Here is a 26,917-nt window from a genome sequence, read left to right on the forward strand (position 1 = left end):
CTTCTTCTGCTAATATCTAAGGATCTGACCTTCTGATTGATAGAGTTAAAGACTAAATGTAATAAATGTGTGAAGTCTCATAAGGAAAATGATGTTTGCTTATTCTCAAAATTTTACAGTAGAGGTTCCCCAATGCTGGTCTAATAGCCTAGGCTGATGAGATGGTAGCACACATTTTATGCATTATGGGATTTTTTTAAAATAAAGGGCTTATTTATATATCATCTTTATATCGACTTATCTTTATATATGCACATGAACCCTTTTGAATGTAGAAGGATTTCAGTGTGAATTTATCATAATATAAGCAAACAAATGCTATTGTTGATATCCATCCATCCACCATCTGCAGTGTGAGAATTTTCTTTAGACTTTTGTGTGTGCGCATGTCCTAATTTTGCATGAGGCATCATTAACTGGTTTTTTCAGGCATTTACTAGCTGTGGTTTAAGATCACAGTAGTTTGTTTGACCAGCCACTAGAGGGCGGCTTGCCATTCCACCTACAGTCCTAATAAGCATAAGCAGATGGGTCTGCTTTGATGAACAATGTAGCCATCATTAGGGCTTCCAGACTGGACAACATACTCAGTCATATTAACATAGCTGTGGGTCTTCAGTTCAAGGATACTGCCATTCACCCACAGTCATAGTAATGGATTGTACACTCAGTTAATGGGCTAATCCCACTTAGGTCAAGGTGTCTTATGCCACATGTCCATCAGTGGGCTCATCAGTAATAAATCAGTGTGACACTGCTTGTAGTCCTAGTGCTCTGGGTTAGCATGTCACTGATGTAGAACTAGGCCTTTAACTGATTTCCAAAAAAGATCATCACAAATGTGATGTAGCATTATGATGTGCATGCACACAAAGGGGACTCTGCAGAATACCACAGTTGTCAGAATACCAGGCAACTGTTTTCTAAAATGACTGTCCCCTGCATCAAGGTACATGATTGAGAAGTTTTGGGGATGTAATAACAGAAATTTGGGTGCCTATTGATATCTAATGTTTCTAGCAATGTTACTCTTGTAGCTCCAGAGCTAAACTAAAAAAGCAGATTTGGACTCCTACGGTATGAAAGTCGTGTAAATTATTAGTTTTCATTTTTTGACTATTCCTTTAAAAAGCAGTGTCGTGCAATTCAGTGCATAATCACTTTGGTGGACAAGAGCACACATACATCTAGGCAAAAGTACTCACCTGAAGTTTCTTGTGCTTATCTCTCCTTTTACCTTGTTCTTGAAAAAGGAGTGGAAGACACAGGCAGCGAGGGGAGGGTGTGCACACTGAGCTTGTGGAGGGGGGGGAAGGGGAGGTGAGGTACACTGCAGTATTTTTTCTAGTACTTTTTCTGCTTTATAGCACCATAATAATTGTGGATTCATTCCGTTTCTCTTCAGAAATGAATCAGCATATGTGCATGTAAAAGATGAAAATTGACAGAAAAGAAAAAAAGGTTAAAAAGACTGTCTACATAAATGGTATAGAGATGTACAGCTTATTGGTTTTACCTCCTTAGTTTGTAGCAAGTTATTGGTCAAGGAAAAACATCTGCAAATTCAGTTTTAGTAAAATGGCACAGCAGATGGCTGTGTTCTGAACAGTATGAGAATGGGAGCTCCTGGGGAAAAGCGCTAAATATACATGAAGGTGAAAGTGTGGGTGGGGTGACATTGACATACTGCTGTTATTGAGTAACACACCAACCACAGTGTTGACTCTGCATTTGTGACTATGTGCCTGTGTGTGCTTTTATTAATATGGCGCAGGATGCGATGACCTTACACAGTGCTGTACTATGTGTACTGCAGATTTGTCTGCGGAGACATGTGTGTATGTGTGTGCGTTCAGGACAGGTGCACATTTCTCCTTAAGAGGAAGGACGCTTGCTTTTTCTATAGGGAGGGGCTTAGCTGAACTGCAGCACTCAAGGAGAGAGAGGGAGAGAGAGAGAGAGAGAGAGAGAGAGAGAGAGAGAGAGAGAGAGAGAAATGAGAAGGGAGGGGTATGACAAAGTTGCTGCTGGTACTGCAGGGAGAGCTTGGCCGATGAAGAATAATTGCAGCAGCAGTGGGAAGTTGTCCATAAACAGCTCCTGACTGCAGAGTGATGTAGTGATGCAGAACCTAATAAACACAAACTAACCCGTATGACCGAGTACATGTGTCCTGCTGCGCATAGACACAAATGTATGTACTTTATTTGTATTAACAAAAAAGATCATAATCATAACAAACTATATTTAGAGTTATTACTATACTCATACACTGTTAGAAATAAAGGCACTGTGCTGGTACATTTTTCGTTCATCAAGGAACAAACAATGTGAATGTACCCTCAAAGGTCCAATTGTGCACCTTCAATAGTTTTTCCCAGGAGAAAGGTATGTATTTGTACCTTTTCATAACCTAATGGTTTAAAACAGAACAATAAAACAAAAAACCTGGAGAGGAGACGAGTTGTGTGGAGTCAATAACAAGTGCTGCTCCGAGTCACCCTGTAAAGCTCAAAACAGTCATTTAAAAGTCAGGTGCTCATATGCTCCATTTTGCAGACCACATCATACATCTTTATGTAATAACATCACACACATAGGCTCAAAAAGCTAAATGTTTAGGCGTCAAATTCAAAATCAACATCATGCCGATGAAGAAATGATGACAATGATGAAGTTCTGACTGAGTTCTCTTTGAATACTTTTTCAATGAATTCACAATCATCTGACTCATTTGCCCGAAGAAAGGGCTCCAAAACACAACTGGTATTACAAAATGTTCTTTTGCATGTTGCATGCAATTACATGTTTTCACCAGAGAGGTCCCTACATCCCTAAATCTTACATATTGCAGCTTTAAAAAAAAATTGAAGACTTACTATGTGTTGTAGCTAGATGCTGCAACTCAATGTGCTTAGAAGGTAGTATAGATACTGTCCATGCAGAGCAACTACTTTCCAAAGTAATAAAACATTCATGAAATGTGACAATATCTGGGCGTTTTTGAGAAACGTTTTTTTTTTATTGTGAGGTCCACAAAGCAATCAGAACAGACAATAGGGCACATACCTAAGTTATCTAAGAAGGCTTAAATTTGAAGGCCAGGTAGCAGACAGCATACTGCATATACAAAGCATATTTATTATGAGAAAATTAGGAATGTGCACTTAATTAATACTAGTTCAACAAATGTCTGAATCTATATCCATCACACTTCAATAGGCTTGGTGCTAAGTATTATGAAATATTTAACATTATGCAATCATTCTCACCTTTATTTAGATATTCACAGTATCATTACATTTATCATTCTTTTTAACCAGCCAGTATTTAATTGCAGTGGTCTCTAAGACTTCTAAGACCTCTCAGGCAAGTCTTCATCTTTCACCATCATCATGTGACCAGTACCACATACCTTGAGTTCTGCAAGAACATTGATAATTGTATTTTGGAGCTAAGTAGACTGATACCTGATTGGATCAGCTGGTTCCCTTCTTCCCACCTAAATGACTGCCCCAAAAATCTGTACCACAGATATAAAAATTTTAATTTGTCTTTTCTTAGGAATGTCAGATTTATTCACTTCATTCACCTCTGCTGTTAGAAAAGCTAAATCAGAATATTACCTTACCTTAATCACCAGCACTAGAAACCCTCAAAACGTCTGGAAAATAGCAAATTCCCTTAAAAATAATTCTCCTCCTTTTCCAACCAACGTTTTAGCTGACGATCAGCTGATTTCTCCCCAGAAGGAAATATGTCAAGCTTTTAACTCACATTTTGCTGCAGCTGGCCACATCTTTGATAGAAATAGCACAAACCTATTGAATAAAACTGATCTCAACTCTACTGTTTCTAAAACGCATGGTCTCTTCTCACTTCAGCCATTTTCTCCATATTTAGTTGCTAAAGCCCTGGCTAAAATTAATCCACAAAAAGCCACCAGAGAAGATGGGCTGGACCCCTTTTTATTGCATCTCGCAGCCCCGATTACTTTAGAATACATTTTATACATTTTTAATCTTTCAGTTTTATCTTGCAGAATTCCCAGGGTCTGGAAACCACTCATGTAATTCCTCTGCATAAAGGTGGTGAGACAACAGATCTGAATAATTATAGGCCAATCTCAAAACTGTCGTGTTTAGCAAAAATGTTAGAATCTCAAGTAAACCAGCAATTGAAATAATTTCTTCACAAAATTCTGTTTTATCTAAATATCATTCTGGTTTCAGAGGAGGTCACAGCACTATCTCTGCTACAACACTGGTTTTAAACGATCTTTATTCAGACATAGACAAGAAGAAACATTGTGCAGCTGTTTTTATTGACTTAACAAAAGCATTCGACACAGTTGATCACACTCTTCTTTTACGGGACTTAGAAAAGATTGGCTTTGATGCAACTGCTCTGGACTGGACCCAAAACTACCTCACTGACAGAAATCAATGCATGGCATTGAATAATTATAAATCAGAGTTGGTATCTGTATCTAAAGGTGTACCACAAGGTTCAATTTTGGGTCCAGTCTTCTTTAATATCTACATAAATGATGTTGCTACCTCTGCTTCAACCTCAGACTGCAAAATTCACCTTTATGCAGATGACATGATTTTATATTGCTCAGCTGACTCTATTCATGCTGCAACAAGAAAATTGCAGAGCTCATTTAATGCTCTACAGGTGGCGCTATATAAGCACAAACTAGTTTTAAATGCCATGAAAACTAAGTTCTTGCTGTTTTCCAGATCTTTTAATACTGATTTTAGTACTGTAAATATTACTACCCTGGCAGGATCCACTATTGAGAGAGTCACAGAATATAAATACCTTGGCATATGGCTGGACAATAAACTCAGTTTTAAACCACACATAAATAAACTAGCCAGTAAATGCAGATAGAAGCTGGGTTTGTAGACATAAGTTCTGTTTCCCCATGCACGCCAGAAAAAGACTAGTTGAAGCAACTTTACTATCAGTGCTGGACTATGGCGACGTTATCTATAAATATGCTCCATCCAGCTCTCTCAAATTACTGGACCCAGTGCATCACTCGCCCTGAGGTTCATTCCTGGAGATCCGTACAGAACTCAACACTGTGAGCTGTATGCGAAAGTTGGGTGGCCCTCCTTAACGGTACGAAGGGAAACACATTGGTTGATTTTTATTTATAAGACACTCTTCGGTCATTTGCCAGAATACATGACTTCATTGATGAATACAAGCAACAGTAATTATCAGACTCGATCTAGTAATTGGATCAGCTGCCAGGTACCAAGAGTTTTTACTGAACTGGGAAAATCTGCTTTTAGTCACAGCACCAGCTGGAATTCACTACAGGACACACTAAAACTCAGCTCACTGGGGTCACTCAGTCATTTTAAACTTTTAATATCGAACCACCTTCAGACAGCCTGTACCTGTTTGACTTAATCATATTTATTCTTAACTTTTACTTTTTGTTTTAGTTCTCCTTAGTTCTTTATTTATTTATTTATCTATCTCTCATTTTATTTTTAATAGTTTTGTATCATTACTTTTAATTTGTATTATTGTATTATTATTACTTTATTAATCTCTTATCATCTTTCGATCTTAATCTCTTATCATTTAAACCTCAAGTTTTATTTTTATCTATTTTTATCTTTTATTCACTGCTATTTTAAATTTTCTTTTAATTTAAAATGATTAAATGTAGTTATTATTTTCTTTGTCATGTCAATCCCTATTTTTGTAAATGCTCGGCTACATTGAAAATGAGGGTTGCCCTCAATGTACTTCCGAGTCAAAATAAAGGTTGATTGATTCATTCATTCATTTATTTGAACCATTTATCAGATGGTGTGAAAACCAACCTAAATCCTTTGGGAAGGACCATTTGACTTCAAACCCATTTCTGGAATAACATCTTAAAATGGGACAGTGTGAATGTTTCCTTTTTCAGTAACTTGGTCTGAAACACTTATTGGTGATGGAACAGCTATTAGCATTTAGCTTTAAGGTGATAATTATCACATTTAAAAATGTGATAATTCTGTATATGGTTATTTTAAATAGTAAATTAACTTAAAATGGTGTGTTGTGTGTCATTTATCAGACATTAGCCAAACATGAATACCTTAATGTATTTGACCTTTAGGGGTCGGCACAGCGGATCATCTGCCTCCATCTTGCCCTACCCATTGCTTCCTCTACTTTCACACCAATGTGGTGCAAGTACATGCAGGACTAAATGACTGTAGTTTATAACCATCAGTATTTTACTTGATTATAATAGCAGTGAAAAGTAATAATTTGTTTAAAACTAACTTTTGTAAAATGCTAACATTAATGGCTCAACAACATGTTTTGCAATGCAGAAGAAAATAGTCGTAACACTCAGAAGAGCTTTAATGATGTCAAGTTCAGCTATGATTGACAACGTTTGATTCGATTGGCCAAGCTGTGCAATATACTTTTCCCCAATTCCAAACAGCAGAGGATTGCTGTCTCCCCTTACGGTTGGGAGTCAGTGGCTGTAGAATATTTAAATCGTTAAAGTTATATAGAGAAAAGATATCTGTCTTATACAGTGAGGAAAAAGTATGGAAGTACAGCTCTAACAAATCAGGTCTGTATTCCTCTCAAATTATGAGACCTGATCTAGGATCTGTTGCTCTAAGTAAGAGTAAATAAGTCATGAATCTGATCCTAAATCAACACTCTTACTTTTAGAAGCTTTATTAATATGGACCCTGAGCTGTTGTTCTAATACATCAACAAGTCATCTTGTGTTGCATCCTTTAATGGTTTAATGCGTTGGTTAATTTTTTATTCTCACAATCCTTTCATCTCACACATTGAGCCATGTTTGACACTTAAACCGTGTGCAATGTCATTAATAAAGGTATCCATTAACATGCCAATGAGCATTTCAGTATGAATAACATAAGAGCAAAAGGACCTCATCCATTCCTTTTGTGAATGTTCATACCCTGTTTAGTGATTAGTTGATGGGTTCACTTACTCTGGCATGAAATCAGATATCTTTTGCTCCTCTGTATATCTCCTGTGCTTTCTAAGAATAATATACTGGTGAGCATATGATGCTATAGCCCAGTTGTTTCCTGGAATCCATTTGATCTGTTTCCATGAATGTCTGTCCTTTGCATTGGTCCTTGACCCAGTCAGTAATCATTTTTGTGGCAGGGTGGTCCTTAGGAATAATTGTGGGGTGTTTAAATGAGTCAGAAAAAGATGAGTCACAAAGTCTTCATTTCACCTTGACCACACCATCTTTATCTGTGAAGGTCTCAAGACAGTGCAGTTCATTATGTAGTGGCGGACAGACTGCTTTTTAGCCTATCTACATGTATTCATCCTTGGAGAGCTGTGATGGTGTATTCTGCATTCTCTCATTCAGTCTGTTAAGAGACTAGTGAGGGTATTCTTGTTGTGTCTCCTGATTTGTCTAAGAATGCATCTGCTTGGATATCTACAGATCAAAATACGTTGTTCAGTTTATCTTTTAGGCTATTGTATTTGGCAGTTATGTTTACGGTTTGAGCTTCTTTGACGTCAGGGCCTTGGCACCACCTTAGATCCTGTCCAGCAGAATTCTCCAACATCAGCATATCCAAGTTGCTCCTTGAGCATATTGTTTTAGATTTACAGATATCTGCAACCCTCAGCTCAATTTATGCAATTTTTGATTGCTGATTGATTGAAATCTTAAAACTGTTTTCACAATTAAGAAAAAATAGTCACAAGTAATCCTCTACATCTTTGTTACTGAGTTTCAAATAAAAGTAATAACAATATCCATAGAGAAGATGCATTTCTGCTTTGACACTGTGACAGCTGCAGAATGTGTTCACTTACTCCAGATGAATGAAATCATTTTCCCAGCACATTCAACAAAAAAGAAGAGACATAGCCTAGAACAACCACTTTTAGTTCCCTAGAGAACCATGTTTGAATAAGGCAATTGAGAGGGTGAAGAAACCTTTAAAGATTTAAAGATACTTCCTAGAACCTTTACATTATCTTGAGGTTCTTTAAACTTTAAAAAGCTTTCCCACTCACATATGTTATTTACAAAAATAGTTCTCTATGAATCATGCATTAAAATGTTTTTTAAGGGAACCAACAGTGGTTCTTCTATAAATCTATGGAACAGCACAAAGAACACTTTTTGGTAGCTTTGTTTTTAAGAATAAATGCATCCATTGCTTCCACCTTGATTGAAAGTCGTCTATTAAAGGATTTCAGTCTTTGCCACACTTGCTGTTCTCTTGGAACATCTGTTTCCACTGAGTAGTAAGGAGGAAACTAGAAGATCCATAAAAGCATGGAACAGTATATGGTATGCCATGGCATATTTGGCCATCTGGCCCTTGGTCTAGAGAATGAGGTTGCACTGAACAGACGTACACTCACTGGCCACTTTATTAGGTACACTTTATTAGGTTTATTTGGTGTTCAGTTGCTTGTTAATACAAATAGCTAATCAGCCAATCACATGGCCACAACTCAGTGCATTTAGGCATGTAGAGGTGGTCAAGACAACTTGCTGAAGTGCAGACCGAGCATCAGAACGGGGAAGAAAGGGGATTTAAGTGGCTTTGAATGTGGCGTGGTTGTTGGTGCCAGACGGGCTGGTCTGAGTATTTCAGAAACTGCTGATCTACTGGGATTTTCACACACAACCATCTCTAGGGTTTACAGAGAACGGTCCGAAAAAGAGGAAATATCCAGTGAGCGGTCAGTTGTGTGGACGAAAATGCCTTGTTGATGTGAGAGGTCAGAGGAGAATGGGCAGACTGGTTCCAGATGATAGAAAGGCAACAGGAACTCAAATAACCAACCAAAACCTCTGAGGAACGTTTCCAACACCTTGTTGAAAGTACACCATGAAGAATTAAAACAGTTCTGAAGGCAAAAGGGTCCAACCTCTTACTAGGAAGGTGTACCTAATAAAGTGAGTGTATTTCCATGTGGAACTTATAATGAACTTAAGAGATGTGCTGAGATCTTGATTGTTCTACCAAAAATAAGACACCGTTTTGGTAAGATTTAACCATATGACTGATGCCATTTTTTGCAATGTCACAGATCAGTGTGATATGGTGCTGACAGAACTGGTTAATCAAATTGGGCCCAGAAAGATGATAGAAGGTAGCACCTTTTTATTTCATTGGGCACTCCAGCTTGATGAGGAATGCATCGTCAATGCCCTTGCTTCAAAAACTCCTGAGATACATTTCTGTTGGACTTCTACAGGCATTGGGCTTTGAGTTTAGAACAGCTATGAAGCTGATTCTTGATGTCTGGGTATGTCTGATTGCTGAATTTCTCAAAATCCTTCTTTTCCTGACAGCATTCCTGTTTAACTTTTTATGTTACTTTTCTAAATGTTGCACTCTTAAGAGATGCAGAGCTGCCATTTGAAGACCCAGTTTTGTCTCTGATCTGTGGGAATCATGCAGTATTGCAAGTAAAGGACTTGACATCAATATAAGACCACCGTAAACTAGTCATATTGTGCTCAAGGAGTCACCAGTCTTATCCAGAAAATATCAGTGTGGCTGCAGGTTTTTATTCCAGCAAAGAAGCACACCTCATAAAACCAAAAATGTTCAAAAATGTAGACTAGTTCTTTAATTAATTGGAATCAGGGGACTCTTGCTTGACTGGACCTGAAAACCTGCAGCCACACCAGCCTTTTGTGAATAAGATGCTCTAGTCAAAGAGTAGATGTAGCAGGTAGTAACCCCAGCTGAATGATGGTTGATTCATTGATCACTGATGAGCTAGACAAGTGTATTTAAAAAGGCTTTGTTCCACTGTAATGTTTGTCTCTATGAGAATATTTGAGTCACTAATCTCCCATCATCTAGTGAACAATCTGTGTTCACTAACCATCAATCAAGCCTCTTTCCTCCAGCTCAAACATCACCAATCTGTTTAAATCCCTCCAAACTCCATAATCCACCTTTCTATTGGGCTTCTTCATAAATTCCAGCAAGCTGATCTCCTCAGATACTAAATGGTAGAGGTTTTGTTAAAACTCAAAAATGCGATGCTTGAGCTTATTCTCATCGTAATTGTTCAGCATATTGTCACTGTGGGAAAACACCTTGTATCTCCAAAAAGGTGCTTTACAGGAGATGGTGCTTTCAATTGAAGATTTTTGGACCTATGGGCCCATTCATCATGAAATTTTGACCCAGTGTAAATAGTAGCTGGTATCTTCTAATTATTTTTTTAAATGGTAAAAATCGAGATTGTTCTAGCAGCATCGATATGTAAAAGATGGGTTATCCTGGTCGCTATCTAAATCTATTCACTATTGGGATCACCGGTCCTGCTTTACTTCTACATTGCTTCTCTGAATTTTGGCATCCTTAGTACACAGGAAACAAAAAAGAAATTAGAAAAATATCTGTTAGATTTAGACTGTAAATATAACCTTTCAAGGAGGTAAAATTATTATTATTATTTTTTTTATTATTATAAGAAGAAGAAGAAGACAAATGCACATAAACAAAAGCACTATTTCTATATTTGAGGATGTCAGCAATGGCTTTTGTTTCAATTAGTACCTAGTATTATATTTACAGTCTGTTATAAACGTCTTTCACTATATTTCTGCTGTGTGTGTGTGTGTGTGTGTGTGTGTGTGTGTGCGTGCGTGTGTGTGTGTGTGTTCTGCAGCAGTGCAGTCATCTGTCTGGACTGTGAGAAGTGCTGCCTAAGCTTCTAGGGCCTGTGCTTTAGTGTCTGTACTGCAGGACTGGGTGTGGTACCACTATCATCAAATAGAGAGAGGAGCAGTTATGGGACACAGATTTAACTGGAGGAAAGCTAAAACTAAACGTCAGCACTCAAACTACTCACTGCTGTTTTTAGAGAAAAAAGAAAATATAAAAATAACAGAAAATTAAAAATGTAGGAAAATGCTGTATTTTTGACTCATTGCATCTTTAGAAACACTATACTAATACCTATTATAGTAATTTGAACTTAGACACAGTTTATTCAGAACTCCTTAAATTTATGAACTACTAAAGCCTGTTTATCCCATACATGCAATAATACATTGATGAAACTATTGCTTGAATTGCATCAAAACAATTGCTGACATGAAACTAACACTTAATCGTGTGCATTTTCAATTGCTTTACGAATATCTAAAATCAATTTTGCTTGCTTCTATTTCAGCTTCCACTGTCTACTCCATGGATGTACTTGTGGCCCAGCAAATCAATGCTCTGAATGGCACAATGGTCAGGATTTCCTGCAGTTTCACTTCCTGCTACAGACTAGATCCCACCAAGTTTGCTATGAACTGGACATATCAGGAGACTGTAAATGGCACAGAGGAGATGGTGAGAAGAGCTGAGATTAATAAAATAATTTTGTGTCCATGTGTGTATTATAACCAGGGTCCTTTCTGTGTGGATTTTGCATGTTCTCCCTGTGTCTGCGTGGGTTTCCTCCTTCCTCCGGGTACTCTGGTTTCCCCCACAGACTAAAGACATGCAGTCAGGCTAATTGGATGTGCTAAATTGCCCCTAGGTGTGTGTGTGTGTGTGTGTGTGTGTGTGTGTGTGTGTGTGTGTGGGGGTGGGGGTGTGTGTGTGTGTGTGTGTGTGTGTGTGTGTGGGGGTGTGTGTGTGTGTGTGTGTGTGTGTGTGTGTGTGTGTGTGTGTGTGTGTGTGTGTGTGTGAATGTGTCTGTCTGTCTATCTGCCCTGCGATGGACTGGCGACCTGTCCAGGGTGTATCCTGCCTTCTGCCTGATGACCACTGGGACACCCCCCGCTGGGTGTGTGGGTGTGTTATATCTTTCCTGTAGTGTGTGTGTGTGTGTGTGTGTGCATGTGTGTGTGTGTGTGTGTGTGTGTGTGTGTGTGTGTGTCTGTGTGTTAGCATGTAAGTGGTTGTTACAGAGTAGTCAGCAGCAGACAGTTTTCATTCTGCCTCAGGTTTTACTTTTTATTTAAATCTCCAATGGATGAAGGTAGTAACTAGTTACATTTACTCAGTTACATTTAATGAAGTAAAATTTTGATATAGGCAACCTCTGTGTTGGGATTAACATGGTACAAAATATATATTTTTGTAACAAACCAATTACATTTCAAAAAAGGAGAATAAAATCTAACAAACCTCAATGCCATTGTTAATAGATGCTGGATGTACTGAGAAGTTCCTTACTTAAATTATTTTATGTTAGGGTACTTTTACTTGAGTGATTGTTTCATTGAAATGGCAATACTTTTACTTAAGTAAAAAAAAAACGTTTAGGTTACTTTATCCATATCTACAATTAGAAAAACTAAAAAAAAAATATAAGGTCTTGACTTATGGCTTTAAGCATCAGTAGTTTTTCTTCCTTCATCTTGTATCTACTTTCATCATTTCTCTTTCTCTAGTTTATGACCTTTAAGAACAAAATAACTCCTTTGAGGACAGATCACTTTGGGGACCGGGTAAAGTTTGCTGGGAATCTGGACAAAAATGACCTCTCCATCACCATCTCAGATGTGCAGCTAACAGATGAGGGAATCTACAACTGCTATGTGCGTAATCCTCCTGATCGCATCCAGGGCCATGGTATCATCCAGCTGTCTGTTGTCACTGAGTGTAAGTAGCCACAAAACTAATTCTTATATGTGCATCACCGCAGCATGTGGTATTGGAGATTTTGTGTGCTTCTATTGGTTTTTCGCTTGTACTTCTTAGTTGGCACAGATTTGTATAGATTTTATAGGGTAACATAAAAATAAAGTAATAAGTAATGAGATTTAGTCAAATCATTCATTTTGTAATATTTCTTTTCTGTATTATTATATTTTGGCACAAAATTTGCATCATACATGTTCTGTTTACTTTCTTACAAAGATGAAGGTCACATTAAAGCCTGTAAAAGCTTTATAAGCTGTCTTTTCCAAACAAGAGTTATTAAGAACCCTTTATTGTCTTTTTAAACTGTATACTTGCTAGCTGCCTCTTGTATAAGGAGACTGTACAGCTCACACAGAAAACCTATGAAATGGTTTACTGTTGTACAACACTACACACGTGCCCAATGGCATCCATTCCGATGTGGAAACATTCTACTCAAACTACTGTAAATCATAGTCTTTCTACCTAATATCGCTGATGAAGCTGACTAGTAATATTAATATGCAAACACTATGAATTAACTATGTTAGTTAGGTGTGAGGGTATGCCTTTGAGTCCATTTAACAACAATTCAATACCATAGGCTAAACATCATAGTTCTGCAAGGCCATCAAATTTTGTAAAAACTCATTTACATAAAATATTCCCACTAGATGGACAAATGTTTGATTTAGTTACTTCCCTTGTGACTTATGCATTACAATGCACTGTGATTATTTTGGATTTAATAGGAAAAATAACAGCAAATAATGTAGGCTACTTCGGTTGATGCTTAATAATATGCGTATAAAACATAATAAAACAGCTGAAAGGATTCCATACATACACACTTACAAATGATGGTGCTTCAGTAAAGAAAATGATTCTAAATAGAACCATGAACACTCAAAGAACCCTTTGCATAATTAAATGGTTAGTTAAGTCGCAAAAAGGTTTTTTTTTAGACTGACGGAAAATGAGCTGTGGATGTTTCTATATAGAACCTTTTTGAAAAGAGTTCTATATAGCACCAAAAAAAGAGTTCAATCTTGACATTGTAATAATGTAATATCCATTTTTGGTGCAATATAGAGCCCTTTTTAAAAAGGATCTATATAGAACCCTTTATTGCATGAACGCTTTTATAATGCAAAGAATCCTTTGCAAAGGGTTCTTTGAGTTTCATGGCTCTATATAGAGCTAATTTATTTACGAAACGACTCCTGAAGCACCATTATTTTTGTTGACAAATGTCACTTTCAAAGTCAAAAGTCATTTCAAAGTCAAAGTCATTCAAAGTGATATTGGTTTTGTTTAAAACTAATTTTGTTACAACGATACTAACTGAAAAGTGGTGTTTGTATAAGTATTCAACCCCTTTGCTTTTGAGGCTTCTACTTGTGAATCGTTAAAAAAAATTCAACGCTTAATTCAAGTACCACTGGTCAGATTGTGAATTTAAAAGGGAAGCTGTGAAAGAGAAGACCACCTAAAGCAATCGAAAATAAAGTTACAAAAATGTGCTAGATAAACTGAAGTAAAGGCTACAAAATAATACTCAAGTGTTGGATATCCCAGGAAGCACTGTGGGATCAGTGCTCATACCTCCAAGGCACTGCCTAAACCAGACCATCCCTCAAAACTCAGCATAAGGGGTAAGGGAAGCTAGATAGAGCCCAACAATCCCTGTGAAGGAGTTCAGTGGCTGTGGCTGGAGTTAAGGTGCACCAGTCAACAATTTTAAGAGCTCTGCATACAACTGGGCTATATGGGAAAGAAGAAAATACTGACGAAAAAACATATCGAAGTACATCTGGAGTTTGCCAGAAAGCATCAGAGTAACCCAACTAAATGGTGGCATACTGTTTTGTGGTCAGATGAGACAAAAAAATTAGCTTTCTGGAAATTGTTTATAACACTGTGTGGCACAAACTTAACACTACCCATTCTTCACCATGTCACCAGTAACGCATGGGGGTGGCAGCATCATGTTGCGGGGGATGCTTTTCCTCAGCAAAGACTAGACATCTTCGTAAAATTGAAGAATGGTACAAAAAAAAGAAAATACTAAAAGATAATCTGCTTCAGTCTGCTGAAAACTACAGCTTGGGAGAAATGTTGACTTTCAATTGGACAGTCATCCCAAGCACAATGCCAAAGCAACAGGAGTGGTTGAACAACAAAAAGGTGAATGTCCTACAATGGCAACATCCACTGCAATCAAGGATCTGTGGCACTATTTGAATACAGCAGACCACAATCATCATCCTACCAACCTGACCAACCTGGAACAGATCCGCCAGGAAGAATGGAAAAAAATTACTCATAAAGAAGTTGGTAGAAATGTATCCCGGTGGGCTTAAAGCTGTTATTGCAGCAAAAGGTTGTAGAGTGTACCAGACTGAAGGGGTTGAATGCTTAGGCAAGATGCATTTGCCATTTATTTATTTATTTGTTTAAAATTAAATTTTTTTTATCTTCAAATTTGACTTTGAAAATTTACATTAAGCACATATTGGTTTGAAATAAAAATCCTGTGTGGAACAATCGGTCTGTCATTTGTAATCCAGATGAGTCTGATGACTTTTAAAAATAGAGCAAGCAGGGCATGCCACCTATCAAAAATGCTCAAACTTTGTTCATTGAAAAACTGTTTTTGAAAAAAGGTTTTTCTATTATCATGGTTTATCACTTTGGGTAATAAAATTGATCACAAAAATTTACATTAACATCAAATTGCAGTACCAGAGCTCAACTCCATTTTCACACAAATCAAAGGTGGTTGTTGTTTTGATTTTGGATTTTTTTTTTCTGGACCAAGATTCAAGCTTCATGGCCTGAACTGAAGACCTAACTCTAATGGTCACATTTTACCACTGGAAATTACATTACTAAGGAAGAGTCGATTAAAGGACAGAAAAAGACACTTTTTTGCCTTTGCATTAAAAGTTTGTTATTCGACATGAAGGCACTATGGTGTACTATGTCAAAGCTAGATTTTTTTTCCTCTCCTCAACAACATTGTTTCTCAACATTGGACTTGGTTCAGCACTGCATCCCAGGATTCTACCTTCCACCCTAACTGCGATGCCTCTAAAGGCTGCACGGCCCCCCCTCAGCTTGAGTGATGATTCGGCACTTTTTTGCTCTTTATTTATTGATGACTTGCTAGTCTCGCTCACCTCAGCATCACAGCCTTCTGTCTTGCAGAGCTACACCAGATTGCAGACACATACACACACACACTATGGCTTCTGACTGCAGATAGATAAAATGCTGCAAACCATTAAAACACATATATTCATTTTCAAGCAGGCTTACAATTAGAGCAAAATGTAAATCCACAAGGTTTTGTTATAGATTTCTATACTTCATGAATAAAATCGAAATCGTGGCTAAATTTCATAAATTATTAACTCTGTTTTATGTCTGTTTGATGGAAACTGACTAAAATGTTTGATAAACATTACCTGTATTGTGCATAAACTCATTATTGTGCTTAAATGAGGTCCCCTCACTGTTTTTCTGTATCAAGGGTTACAAAAAGAAAAAAAGATTTTGCCAGTAACTCACTTAAAATACTGATCTGGTACAAATAATAATTCCCTCCTTACCCTAAATGATCAGAGAAGACAAACCATATTTTTGTGTCCTAAATTAGCTTCTGTAATTTTGCACTGGAGCTATGACACTAATAGAAGCTCACAGAAACACATTTCAAACCATTTTGAGTTGTTAGGTAATCTGAAACGGACTTGCTTATGCAGTTTATGGAGTTAAGTCTCCAGTTATGGAGAGATAAAATATAATTTTTTTAGCATGCAGAACTTTGTCTTAAAATACATAAATACATGTAGTTGTGGTAGTTTAGGTATGCAGTTTGCATGATGCTGTTTGGTTCCTTGTGAGTCACATTTGCCTTGAAGCTATTTAGTTCATTGTACATTTGCCTCATAGGGCCACTGCAGAACTACTAATACCAAACATCAAATTCTACTTTTGTTTTAGTCAAACTATCTAAACTACAATTTGTGAATAATGGCAACAATTGCACCACCCAGAGTTATTGTTATAATGACCACTGATCAGGTCAACTGAACCTCCTCCCTCTATTCTACCGTCCAGTGCCTCCTCCACGGGACTCAACCATTGCAGTGGCGATTGGAGCATCTATAGGAGGTATGCTGGCTCTGGTTATTCTGTCCATGGTGGTGGTGAAGTGTGTGCGCAGGCACAAGAAACAAGAGCTCATATCCGATGAACAGAAGATGGAAGAGGAGGGCAAAACAGATGGAGAAGGGGGTACAGAAGAGGGCACCAAGTAAGAACCGTTTCCCTTCTCTTTCCTTTGTCCATTTGCCTTCCAACTGAATACACCACTGCATCTCAAAGCAAATAATAGATTGATCTTTAGATGATTCATTGATAACTGAGTATTACAGAGGACTGAATCGTTTACAATCTGTTGTCCTGGGAATGGATAACTGGATTCTTTATGTCATTCATGTCCAAATAAATTGAGTGAAATGATGTTTTCAGAAAATAGGCTGTCTACTTCCTTTGTCTCTTTATCTCTATTATTTCTATTGTTCAGCTTAAAATGTGAAAACTGCAATAGGGCTGCCACTATTGATCATAATCAAATAACCTACCAATTAGTTTGACAATTATTTGACTTATCAGTTTTTTAAAAAAAGGGAATATTACCTTGCACAGCAACTGAAAAGTATACATTCTTAAAAATCAAAGTTCCTAAATGGTTCTTTGCTTAAATATCTGATTCTAGGTAAAACCTTTAGTTGGTGTAAAACCTCTGCATAATGTAGAGCTTCTATGAACTATAAAAAGGTTGTTTACACTCACATATCTCACATTTACAAGATGTATTTTATTTAATGAACCATCTATTGAAAGGTTCTTCAGGGAATCATAGGTGATGATTTTATGGCATCGCACCAAAAAGGGTGGTTTTTTTGGCACCTTTCTTTTTAAGAGTGTAGCCTATCAAAGATGAAAGAAAAACAGTAGAAGAAACAAAATGATAAAAAGAAGTCATCATTTAACTAAAAACTATGTGACAAATATGGTAAATGGTTGTGTTTGGCAGGCTCTGTTTCTCAGAGAATATAAAATATGCATCATGCAATTGGGCATGTAATTATTATTTATTAGGTTGAGGAGGTACACTTAAATTGATGATTTTTCAGTTGAGTCATCTAGTGATAGCTCTAAATTAAAAGCCTGTTCTGCTCTTTACTGACTACAAGCCACAACCCAAATGAAAAAAAAAATTCTAAATAAAATTTCCTCTTAATTGCATTTTAAGTTTTCACTGAAATCAGTGGGAGCAATTTTCTCGCTTCTGAAATTTGTCTCCAGGGATACAACCCTTAGATAGCTTAGATGTCATGGTGTTTTTTTTAAACATAGCTCTCTTACATATATCAGAAATCTTTCAGACATCCTTCTGTGCAGAAGGAAAATTGATGGTTTTCTTGTTTATCTCCAGCACTTTTTACAATTAAATGCTTATGTTTATCCCTGTGTGGTCCATAACCTGATCTGCACATCAAATTAAATGTTACTATATATATTTTGGTCTGCTTTATTTCTCCTGAGACGAAGAAAAGTTTATCTTTAAGAACAACATTTTCCTTAAGTCTTTCTGAGCCATTATAATGGAAACTTATATACATAATACATAATATATTAATTTTCATTTTGTGTGTACTTAATGAAACAGACAACTCTAACCTGGCTGCTCGACCTGGAAGGCCGAAAGTTTGTTGGAGCCCTGCCCCTCACATGCTGGTAAAACTAACTGATGGCTACTGTGTTGTGATAATCATGTTACTTTGAAAGCCACCCCCACATCTCCTTGCCTTTCTTACCCCAGATCATCTTCAGACCATTCAAGCTTCTATAATTGTTCTCTTATTTATCACCTCCAAGTTGTTTTCACTTGTATAACCCATTTTCAAAGCTAAATTCTACATGTTAGAGTGTATGTATGTCCTCAATTTTTATGTTCCCTCATCAATAAACAGTGAGTATAGCAGATGCTGTGTAGGTATTCCTCACTATCTCCTGGGAGTACTGCACCTCACTAATATCTCATTTACAAGCTTCATGCAGGTTGTTCTCAGAAGCTTACCCACAGGGCTGTGTAAATAACCTAGTTTTTATTTCGGCTTCAACCTTGCAAGTAAGGCTATGTAGGCTAAGACAACTTTGAGAACATAGGCCAGCTTTATTTTCTTGGTACCGGTCGCACCTTCCTCCTTCTCCGAAACTGCTCTTTTTTCATTAAGAGAAAACAGGCAAATGTGTACTCCAGCGCACACATAAAACCCTAAGTTTGACTGTGTAGTCTGAGGCTCCTTGTGTTTCTGTTCGTGCTGCAGTAATTTTATCTATGTCGTAACATATTTATAGTTTCATCTACAATATTTTTTGTAGTCTGAAATGAAGCATTCAGTTACAATTGCAGAGAAACTTGGCTCACAGTTTGAGGGAATAATACAGTGTTCTCCAACTTAAAAACAAAAACTGAAAATATTCTTGTGCACATTGCAGAGAGGTCCACAAATCCCCATATATTACACAGTGCAGCTTTAAGCACTAGCTGCCATACCTGTATTGTACCAAAACAGAGACGGCTGCCATGACAAACATCACCCATGTACCATTTATTATCAGTGTGAATAATTTTGGTTCATTTTCCTGTATATAGAAAACAATTGAAACTCATTTATAATAGAAGCCATTGAGCTGTTGCTGAATAAACATTTATAATATGTAACTGTATAACATACTACGGCTGTTATACTCACAGCTACAACAATCTAGGTCATAAGGATGAGATAAACATATCTTGGAATATCTTATCAAAACTTTCAAACATGAACAAAAGCAATTTTTGTTAAATTCACTTTCCCGGAGGCACACGTTCCCAACCCTGGTCCTGGAGTATCCCCATCCTGCAGCATTTTGGGTTTTCCTGCTTTAACACACCCACCTCAATTCAGGAAGGGTTTGTTAATTAGCATTTGAATCAGGTGTTAAAGAAGGGAAATCACTAAAGTGGGCAGGGGACACTCCAGAACCTGGTTGGAAAGTATCCATGCATGCATAAGACACCAGACACTGGTCAGTGTGCAAAACATGGTTAGTTGAGGTGGTTCCACATTGGCTGACTACCTTAGCGTCGACTGGCTGCTAGCTTAAGCACCATAGCAGTGCTGGTGCTAGCTTCAGTAGCATTTAACTATTAATAACTATTAAATCAGTAGATCAGTAACAAGTCATTCAAGATATTTCATCATTACAGAAGCACCATAATATGCAATTGTTCAACCATGATGCAGGCACAATGATGATTTTCAGTTGGTAATGATGCGCAAAAAGAAAAATGTACATAAATTTAATACAGTCTGCAAATAATGTAAATGCCTTTTCCATTCTCTCACTTCTTCCAATCTCTCTTTTTTGGTGCATCTCTTTCAGAAATGTATGCGCCCTGCCTGAAGATGTATATTGAAATCTGCTTGACCCATCGTCCTGTGACTGCATCGATGCCCATCCTACGGCACTGTCCTTTCTTGCCTCTGCCATCAAACATGTCCCATTTTGAAAACACTCAGCCACTGCCATACCTGGGTATGAGTGCATTGAGAAGAAACTACAGTGCAGGTCTCCAAACTACAGATTCTTCCATTTGACACTAAGGTTTACAGTAGTAAGAAAGCCAATGATCTAAACTACACTTTTTCTGGGACCATCTTTTCTGAAACTTTTAGGGTTGTGTCCTCAAACCACTGCCAACACATTTGTTGTGTGATATTTTAAGAGATTATCTTGGGGAGAGGTGTGTTGTTATTGTCTTTTCGATCAATTATTATTGATAAGGACAAAGCACACTATTCCTAATACTGCCAAATATATTACTAGTTTGATGATATTTCTAAGATGTTTTCTGGATATCGAAACAGTCTTTTATTTGTTCTTCTGGTCTGGTGCAAAAAAAGCTCTCAGACTCTGTCTCTCTCTTTCTCTGTGTGTGCATTTGCAAAAGTGAGTGTGTGTGTGTGTGTGTGTGTGTGTGTGTGTGTGTGTGTGTGTGTGTAATATTTGTGTGAAATATAAAGGAATAGTTCAGTTAAAAAGGTAATGTAACTCACAATGAATGAATGCAAATAGCCACCACGTATTGTTATGCAAATGAAATAGTGCTAATTGAAGCCCACCGGCTTCTATTCACTTTCACTGTTATCTATGTTAGTAGTTTTGGTCAATCTACTCCTTTAAAGAAATATTGCCATATGCAAAAGTTAGAACACTCCCATTCAAATGACATGTTTAGTTAGAATGTTTTCTAAATGAAAATATGTTAACACACAATTTAGAAACCTAAATATGTCATTAGTCTGCACATTGTAGTGCACAATTTCTATTTATTTGCTGACTTTAACATATGGGGAAAAATATCATGTAAAGTGTGCCACAACTAGTACAGGCCAGATTTTGTTTTGTTTTTTCCACAATATGTTAAATTCACCAAAAACCAGTCATCATGCTGTGTGTTCTCAGTAGAGGATGTGTTAAATTCGTTTCATTTAGAAAAGCAACAAAATGTACCCAGGGTACCCAAACTTTTGCATACAACTCTAATTGTGAGGACCAAATGTTCTCACCAGTGCAGTAAAGCTCCAAAAAAGTTTTTGTTGTCTAAATGTTTTCTGCTCTGTCTTTTGTATACAGCGAGCAGAACAGATATGATTATAGTAGTAGCACATTTAACTGGAACTTCTAACCAGTGTGTCGCCTTAGTTTCCATTGCTTGCTGTGCACCCTCTCATGCAACCTGACTGAAAATAATTACACTACTTTTCAAAAGTTTGGAATCGCTGTTGAAAAGTTTGGGATTCATGTTTTCAGAACACAAGTGTGCAGAAAGATTATAACATATGTGCCCTGTGCAACTTTCAAGTAATTAGAAGGCAACAAGCAGACTGTAAATAAAAATGAATACAATGTGTCCAGCATGATGAACAGAGCCGTAAAAGATTGTAAAATGATATCCAGAATACATCATATTTGAAAAGCGGAGACAGAATCTCAAAGCAAATAACTTGACAAGAAAATACTGTACATAGATAATTACAGTATATTAGTATATACATCTCTGTCCACAGAATTCCTGAATTATGGAATACAACATCATATAAAAGCTGTTATGGCACATGATACCAAACTTTTGAAGAGTAAATCTTACATTAGCATGCTTTAATATAACCTGCACATGTGACATTCACACAGTCTTGTATTCACAAGCATTTTAGTGTCACTTCACTAACTTCAAATCTCGGAATACAATCAGAAATTTAAAACTAAAACAGTACTAAATAAAAACTCCAAATCTTTTGGCTCAAAAACATGCATACCTGCATATACACACACACACTACACACAGAGAGAGCACAATATGGTGACAATTCAGGGAAAATTACTGAGTTAAAATGTGTTTCTATCAGTTTCTAATAGTTATAGATTAAAATCAGACATAGGACTGAGGAGTTACTTTATTGCTTAGAAAGAGGCTTACACAATGAAAGTTTGAATGTATTGTGTGAAAGGTTGAAAGTATTATACATTCCTTTTGCATTAGTGCTATTATTTTGTAAAAATCTGTAGCAGTAATGTGAAATTATTTCTAATTACAACATTAAATATGCACATTGAACCGCATTAGTAATCAAATTAATCAAATAATCTATTAAATATTCAGGTCTTAAGTTAGTGATAGACTATTTCAAAATAGTACGAAACTGTTGTTAAAGTTACAGTAAAGTACACAAAGCAACACAATGCTTGAAAACAATGCTTAGTATTTACTTGGACATACAGTAGCTAGATTTAAAGGGTAAAATGTAAATGTGTTAAAAATGGCAAATGTTGATGATAGAAAGCAGTTCTAAAAAATTACACACAAAAAAACTTCACATTATGTAAGCACTGAATATGAATACCACTGCTAACTACTTTTTGTTACAAATGTAATGGACACTAGGTAATTATAGTAATAATTTATTTATTTGTCCATTCATCTATCTACCCATCCATCCTTTTTATTTTATTTTTTGACTTGAGAAAAATGACCTGAGAGTGTAACAGTATCTATATATCATCGTATCTATAGTTTTATGTATTATGCATTGCAAACCCATTGGTTTCCATTGTGTGGGATGTAACTGTATTAAAGGTATTTTTCAAAGTTTCTTCCTCTCTTTATAAACTACTGCATTCTCAACAATTCCAATGTATAATCATAAAACTATCTACCTAAATGGCTACCACTATAGCTTACAGCAAGAGAAATGTTGCTGCTTACGATCTTACATTGGCTGTGGTCACCACTGTGATGGATGTAGACCCTTTTCACTCGTGCCATTGCTAAAGTGACAGAAATCTATAGCTCAGTCTTACAGCGTACTCCCACATTGCCACAGGAAACTTACTGTCATAAAGACATAATGGCTTATAAATACACTTTCCAACTGTAGCACACAATATCATCTTTTAAGTGTGATAAAACTGAATGATATTTACCTCCCAACATCACTAGAAACAATACAGTTCTTTAAGAAACGTTTTATTGTTCATTGTGAGGTAGGGATATAGAAGATATTCAGGTGGCCCCATATTAACAAATCATTGCTGACAGAACAAAACCTTGCATCTCCATATTTGCCATTTTTTCCCCACAAAATTAAAAAACACCAAATGCTTTTTTCATTGTGTGTAAACTTCATGGCAAGTAGACCAACAGAAGTGGTCAAAATTACCTGTAAATTCCTGTTACAAGAAAGTTTTTGTCCTCTTCTGTAAAGTTTTCATTTCAGAGATATGAGGTTTTGTTCAGACAGTGATAGTATACTCCATAATTAAAAAAAAAAAGGCACTGGAATGTCTTGTATTAATTGCATATCTGTTGTACATTTCCCCTATTGTACCTATACATATGGATGGTATATAAAACTGGTGTAACAGCAAAGGTCACTTTAGAAGTGACATAATACCAAAAATACCAAAGAATGATGTGTCCATTAAATTTTTATCATATTTAGCCAGACTTCTTGAGTCTAGCTATCAAAACTAATTTCACATTCCAGATTCAGGCATGTCTACTGAACAAGTCAATTATAAAATACATAAAATAATGGCTACTGACAAATGGCTAGGGTATTGTAGATACAGAACAAAGTGGGTACTATGGGAAAATGACTTGATACTCGTCCCCAAACATATTTGATTCAGAATTTTATATGAAGTGATATGAGGAAAAAAGTCTTTGTTTTGGACAAACAGTATTATTCAAATGGCCTTACATTCATGTCATGATTGTATGTGAGTGTTCTTATTGCCTTTACAATTCATGATGAGAAATGCAGCAAGTGAGCTTCTGGTAGTATAACAGCGGGTCAAAAGAATCGGAGACTACACATACCCTTTTTGTTGATCTATTTCTTTATTTTTAACATGCCACCAAATCGTGTAGAGATTTAGTTCAACATGCAGTGTCCAAAATGGTTGGCATAAGTGTAACTCTTGGATGCATACGTGGCACATAAGCTCAATACAAGTGATAAGATGTCATTTGTGGTGTGTGTTTATTCCTAGTGTAGTTCACAGTATGAGCAGTTGTATGCTGAGCTTTGATATACTCCCTTAAATGAGAACGGAAAAATCACATTGCAGCATGATGGCTTTACAGTAATATACCCGATGTTTGAATGGCTGCACTTCTGAGAGAACGCTATGGCTCTGTGTCCTTACATCCATATTCTCATCCTTCACGAGAAAAACACGATTACTTTAAAATGTAGGTAGTACTCATGTGATACATAGCTGTGTTATGAGAATATCTTAAAATTACTTTAAAGACTGCATGATAATGGTTTTATATTGCACATCTTTGTATTGTTCACTTCTTACTTTTTTCAGCGGTAATATGAATGTGTAATTATACATGCTGTATGAATATGGTATAAGATAAGATTATCTGTTTAAATGTGTATTGCCTAGCTCTGAATGAGAGGTTCTGTCAGATGGACAACAGATTTGAAATAAGTATACTCAGGCATGAGATATTTGATTAATGTTGGTAACCCATTGTAAAGAGATGTTTTGCACTGGTGGAATATAAATATAGACAATACTGAAATGAAGTATAATTTAAAAAGTAATTATTGTGCTGTCTTGATTTGTCTGATACAAATGCATGCTCTTCTAAATTTGATATATTATGTTACCCTTAAATAATACCCCTCACAAACAACAGCTTTTCTTCATACAACAACAACAACAATAATAATAACCCGGGACCAGGGCTGGGCAAACTTTACTGCCATGTCTGAAGCCACAGTTAGAACATTTATTAAGATCTTAATTAAAAACTTCTACATAGTAAAGTCACATTTCTGTGTTTGCTAGTATAGCACAATTATCAAGTATGTCCTTAAAAAGGAAAGGATATTGGGGCTGATGTAATGAATAATAATGCCGATCTGGGCCAGGTGCTGTATCTGGGGCAGGTGTTGTTAAATAGGCCGTACACTGAGGAGCTGGCAGAGGGGTCAAAGGGGCAAAGCTACTGCAGTGCTAGAGAAAGCAGAAGCAAATGCGACTCATCCATACAAACAACATTATCTGCCTGCAAATTTATGAAGCAGCCTCTGAGGACAAAGTAATAAGTCGCTTGTACTTTGATAAGGAAAACATCTTCAAGAATGAGAATAGGACTGCTGATCAAACAACTTAGCTTGTGGACATGACTTGCATCAAGCAGATCACTTGAATGTATTGTAGGTGTTACTGCATAATTGCGTAAGGGGGTTTCAAGTAAAATCTAGGATTACAAGTTTGCATTTAGGTCTGTATTAGTTCCTTGTACGCAAATCGGCCAATTGATTTTTGTTTTTGGATGAATTTATATATTTGTAGTATACATATAAATAACGGGAGCCAGCCAAGTATGAATGTGCATGGTACTCACCAGTCTAAAGAGCAAATACAGTCCTCTCCCTGATAAACGGCCGTGCCAAAACTCATTTTTTTTAGCCATGTTATAATAAAAACATTTTAATGAAAAGTGCCATGGATTTTCACTTTTTGTGAAGTTTCATCTTCAATATTAAATGTTTACCTCCCTTCTTTTTCTGTGTGTGTATTCTTTTGAACATAGCAAATCTATCATTTTTTGATGTTTTGCCTATCACTACTACCCAAGTCTTCAGTTAAAACACTTAACAAAATGATCTATGTTGAATAATAAATTGTTAAATATTTTACAGCTGTCATTGTAGCCTGGCATATCCTCTCATAAGCATATTTTAGTGTGTAGGACCATGGTTAAGCTCATTCGTGACATACACAAATGAGCTGTCACATAGTGCCCCTCAAATCACCTTTTTTTGATGCACTGAGAAAGCATGTGTTTTCAGTGGGAAAATGCAAACTCTATACTTAGTTATACTTTAATACAAATATCAGTCTATGTAACCTCAATAATACAATGAAGAGGGATTTATCATTAAAAGGAATTCATTTGTGAGTGCAGGGGATCTTAAGTAAGTGCGATAGGAAAGTGACTTGGTACTGGCCATGCAAATTTATATTAAGTGAAAAAAATAGCCTTTTTTCATTTGAACAGATAAAAATGTGCAAATGGCTAATCAGCTTCACTTCAATGCATTGCTTTAATTGCATTATTGTAATTATAGTTTCTGCAGTACACCAGACACATTATAAAGGAGGGGACAGTTCACAGGCTGGAAAATGAATGGGAAAGCTCAAAATGCTCAACATGGCATCTGTTTATAAAGAAAGTCTGGCTCTTCAATAAAAAGAGCCAAACAACTGGTTGATTAAGGTGGAGAAATGTTCATGCTCAGTAACCAGAACAAGCTGAAAGTTGTGTTCTGTTTGAGCCAAAAATAAAATAAAATAAGCAAATAATAAACTGTTTCTGCTGTTCATGTCAGATTTTACTGACAATTTCAAATTACTTTTAAAATGAAACGTTAATGTGGCTTTAATTTGGGGTTTATGGGTCCCTCCCCTTTCAAAGAAGTAAAGGTCTAGTCTTATATGAGTGAAAACCACTGCCTGAGGGTGTTGCCAAGATGGCCATCATGTGGACTTTTCTATAAGGACTTTGATAAAATTCCTTTTGTTGCTTAAAAAAGGCTACTAAAAATCATTTTTAAAAA

The 26,917-nt window shown here is 36.5% G+C and overlaps 1 protein-coding gene across 2 annotated transcripts in view; it reads left to right on the top strand.

Moving 5' to 3' along the window:
• The window catches only part of scn2b (sodium channel, voltage-gated, type II, beta), a 28,496-nt gene extending 2,638 nt beyond the window's left edge, over window positions 1-25,858 (top strand). The window contains exons 2-6 of one of the 2 annotated variants that reach the window (XR_005131718.1): window positions 11,200-11,366; window positions 12,416-12,626; window positions 16,773-16,968; window positions 18,391-18,458; window positions 20,154-25,858. Coding sequence is in view for 1 of the 2 variants with exons in the window: in XM_037546559.1 (XP_037402456.1) it covers window positions 11,200-11,366; window positions 12,416-12,626; window positions 16,773-16,968; window positions 20,154-20,187 (608 nt within the window). In the remaining variant the exon portion in view is untranslated. The remainder of the gene's footprint in view (window positions 1-11,199; window positions 11,367-12,415; window positions 12,627-16,772; window positions 16,969-18,390; window positions 18,459-20,153) is intronic. The other variant, XM_037546559.1, reaches the window with a different exon arrangement.
• Window positions 25,859-26,917: the final 1,059 nt, after the last annotated feature.

The sequence above is a fragment of the Pygocentrus nattereri genome, chromosome 17, assembly GCF_015220715.1.
Source record: "Pygocentrus nattereri isolate fPygNat1 chromosome 17, fPygNat1.pri, whole genome shotgun sequence".
Classification (NCBI taxonomy): Eukaryota; Metazoa; Chordata; class Actinopteri; order Characiformes; family Serrasalmidae; genus Pygocentrus; species Pygocentrus nattereri.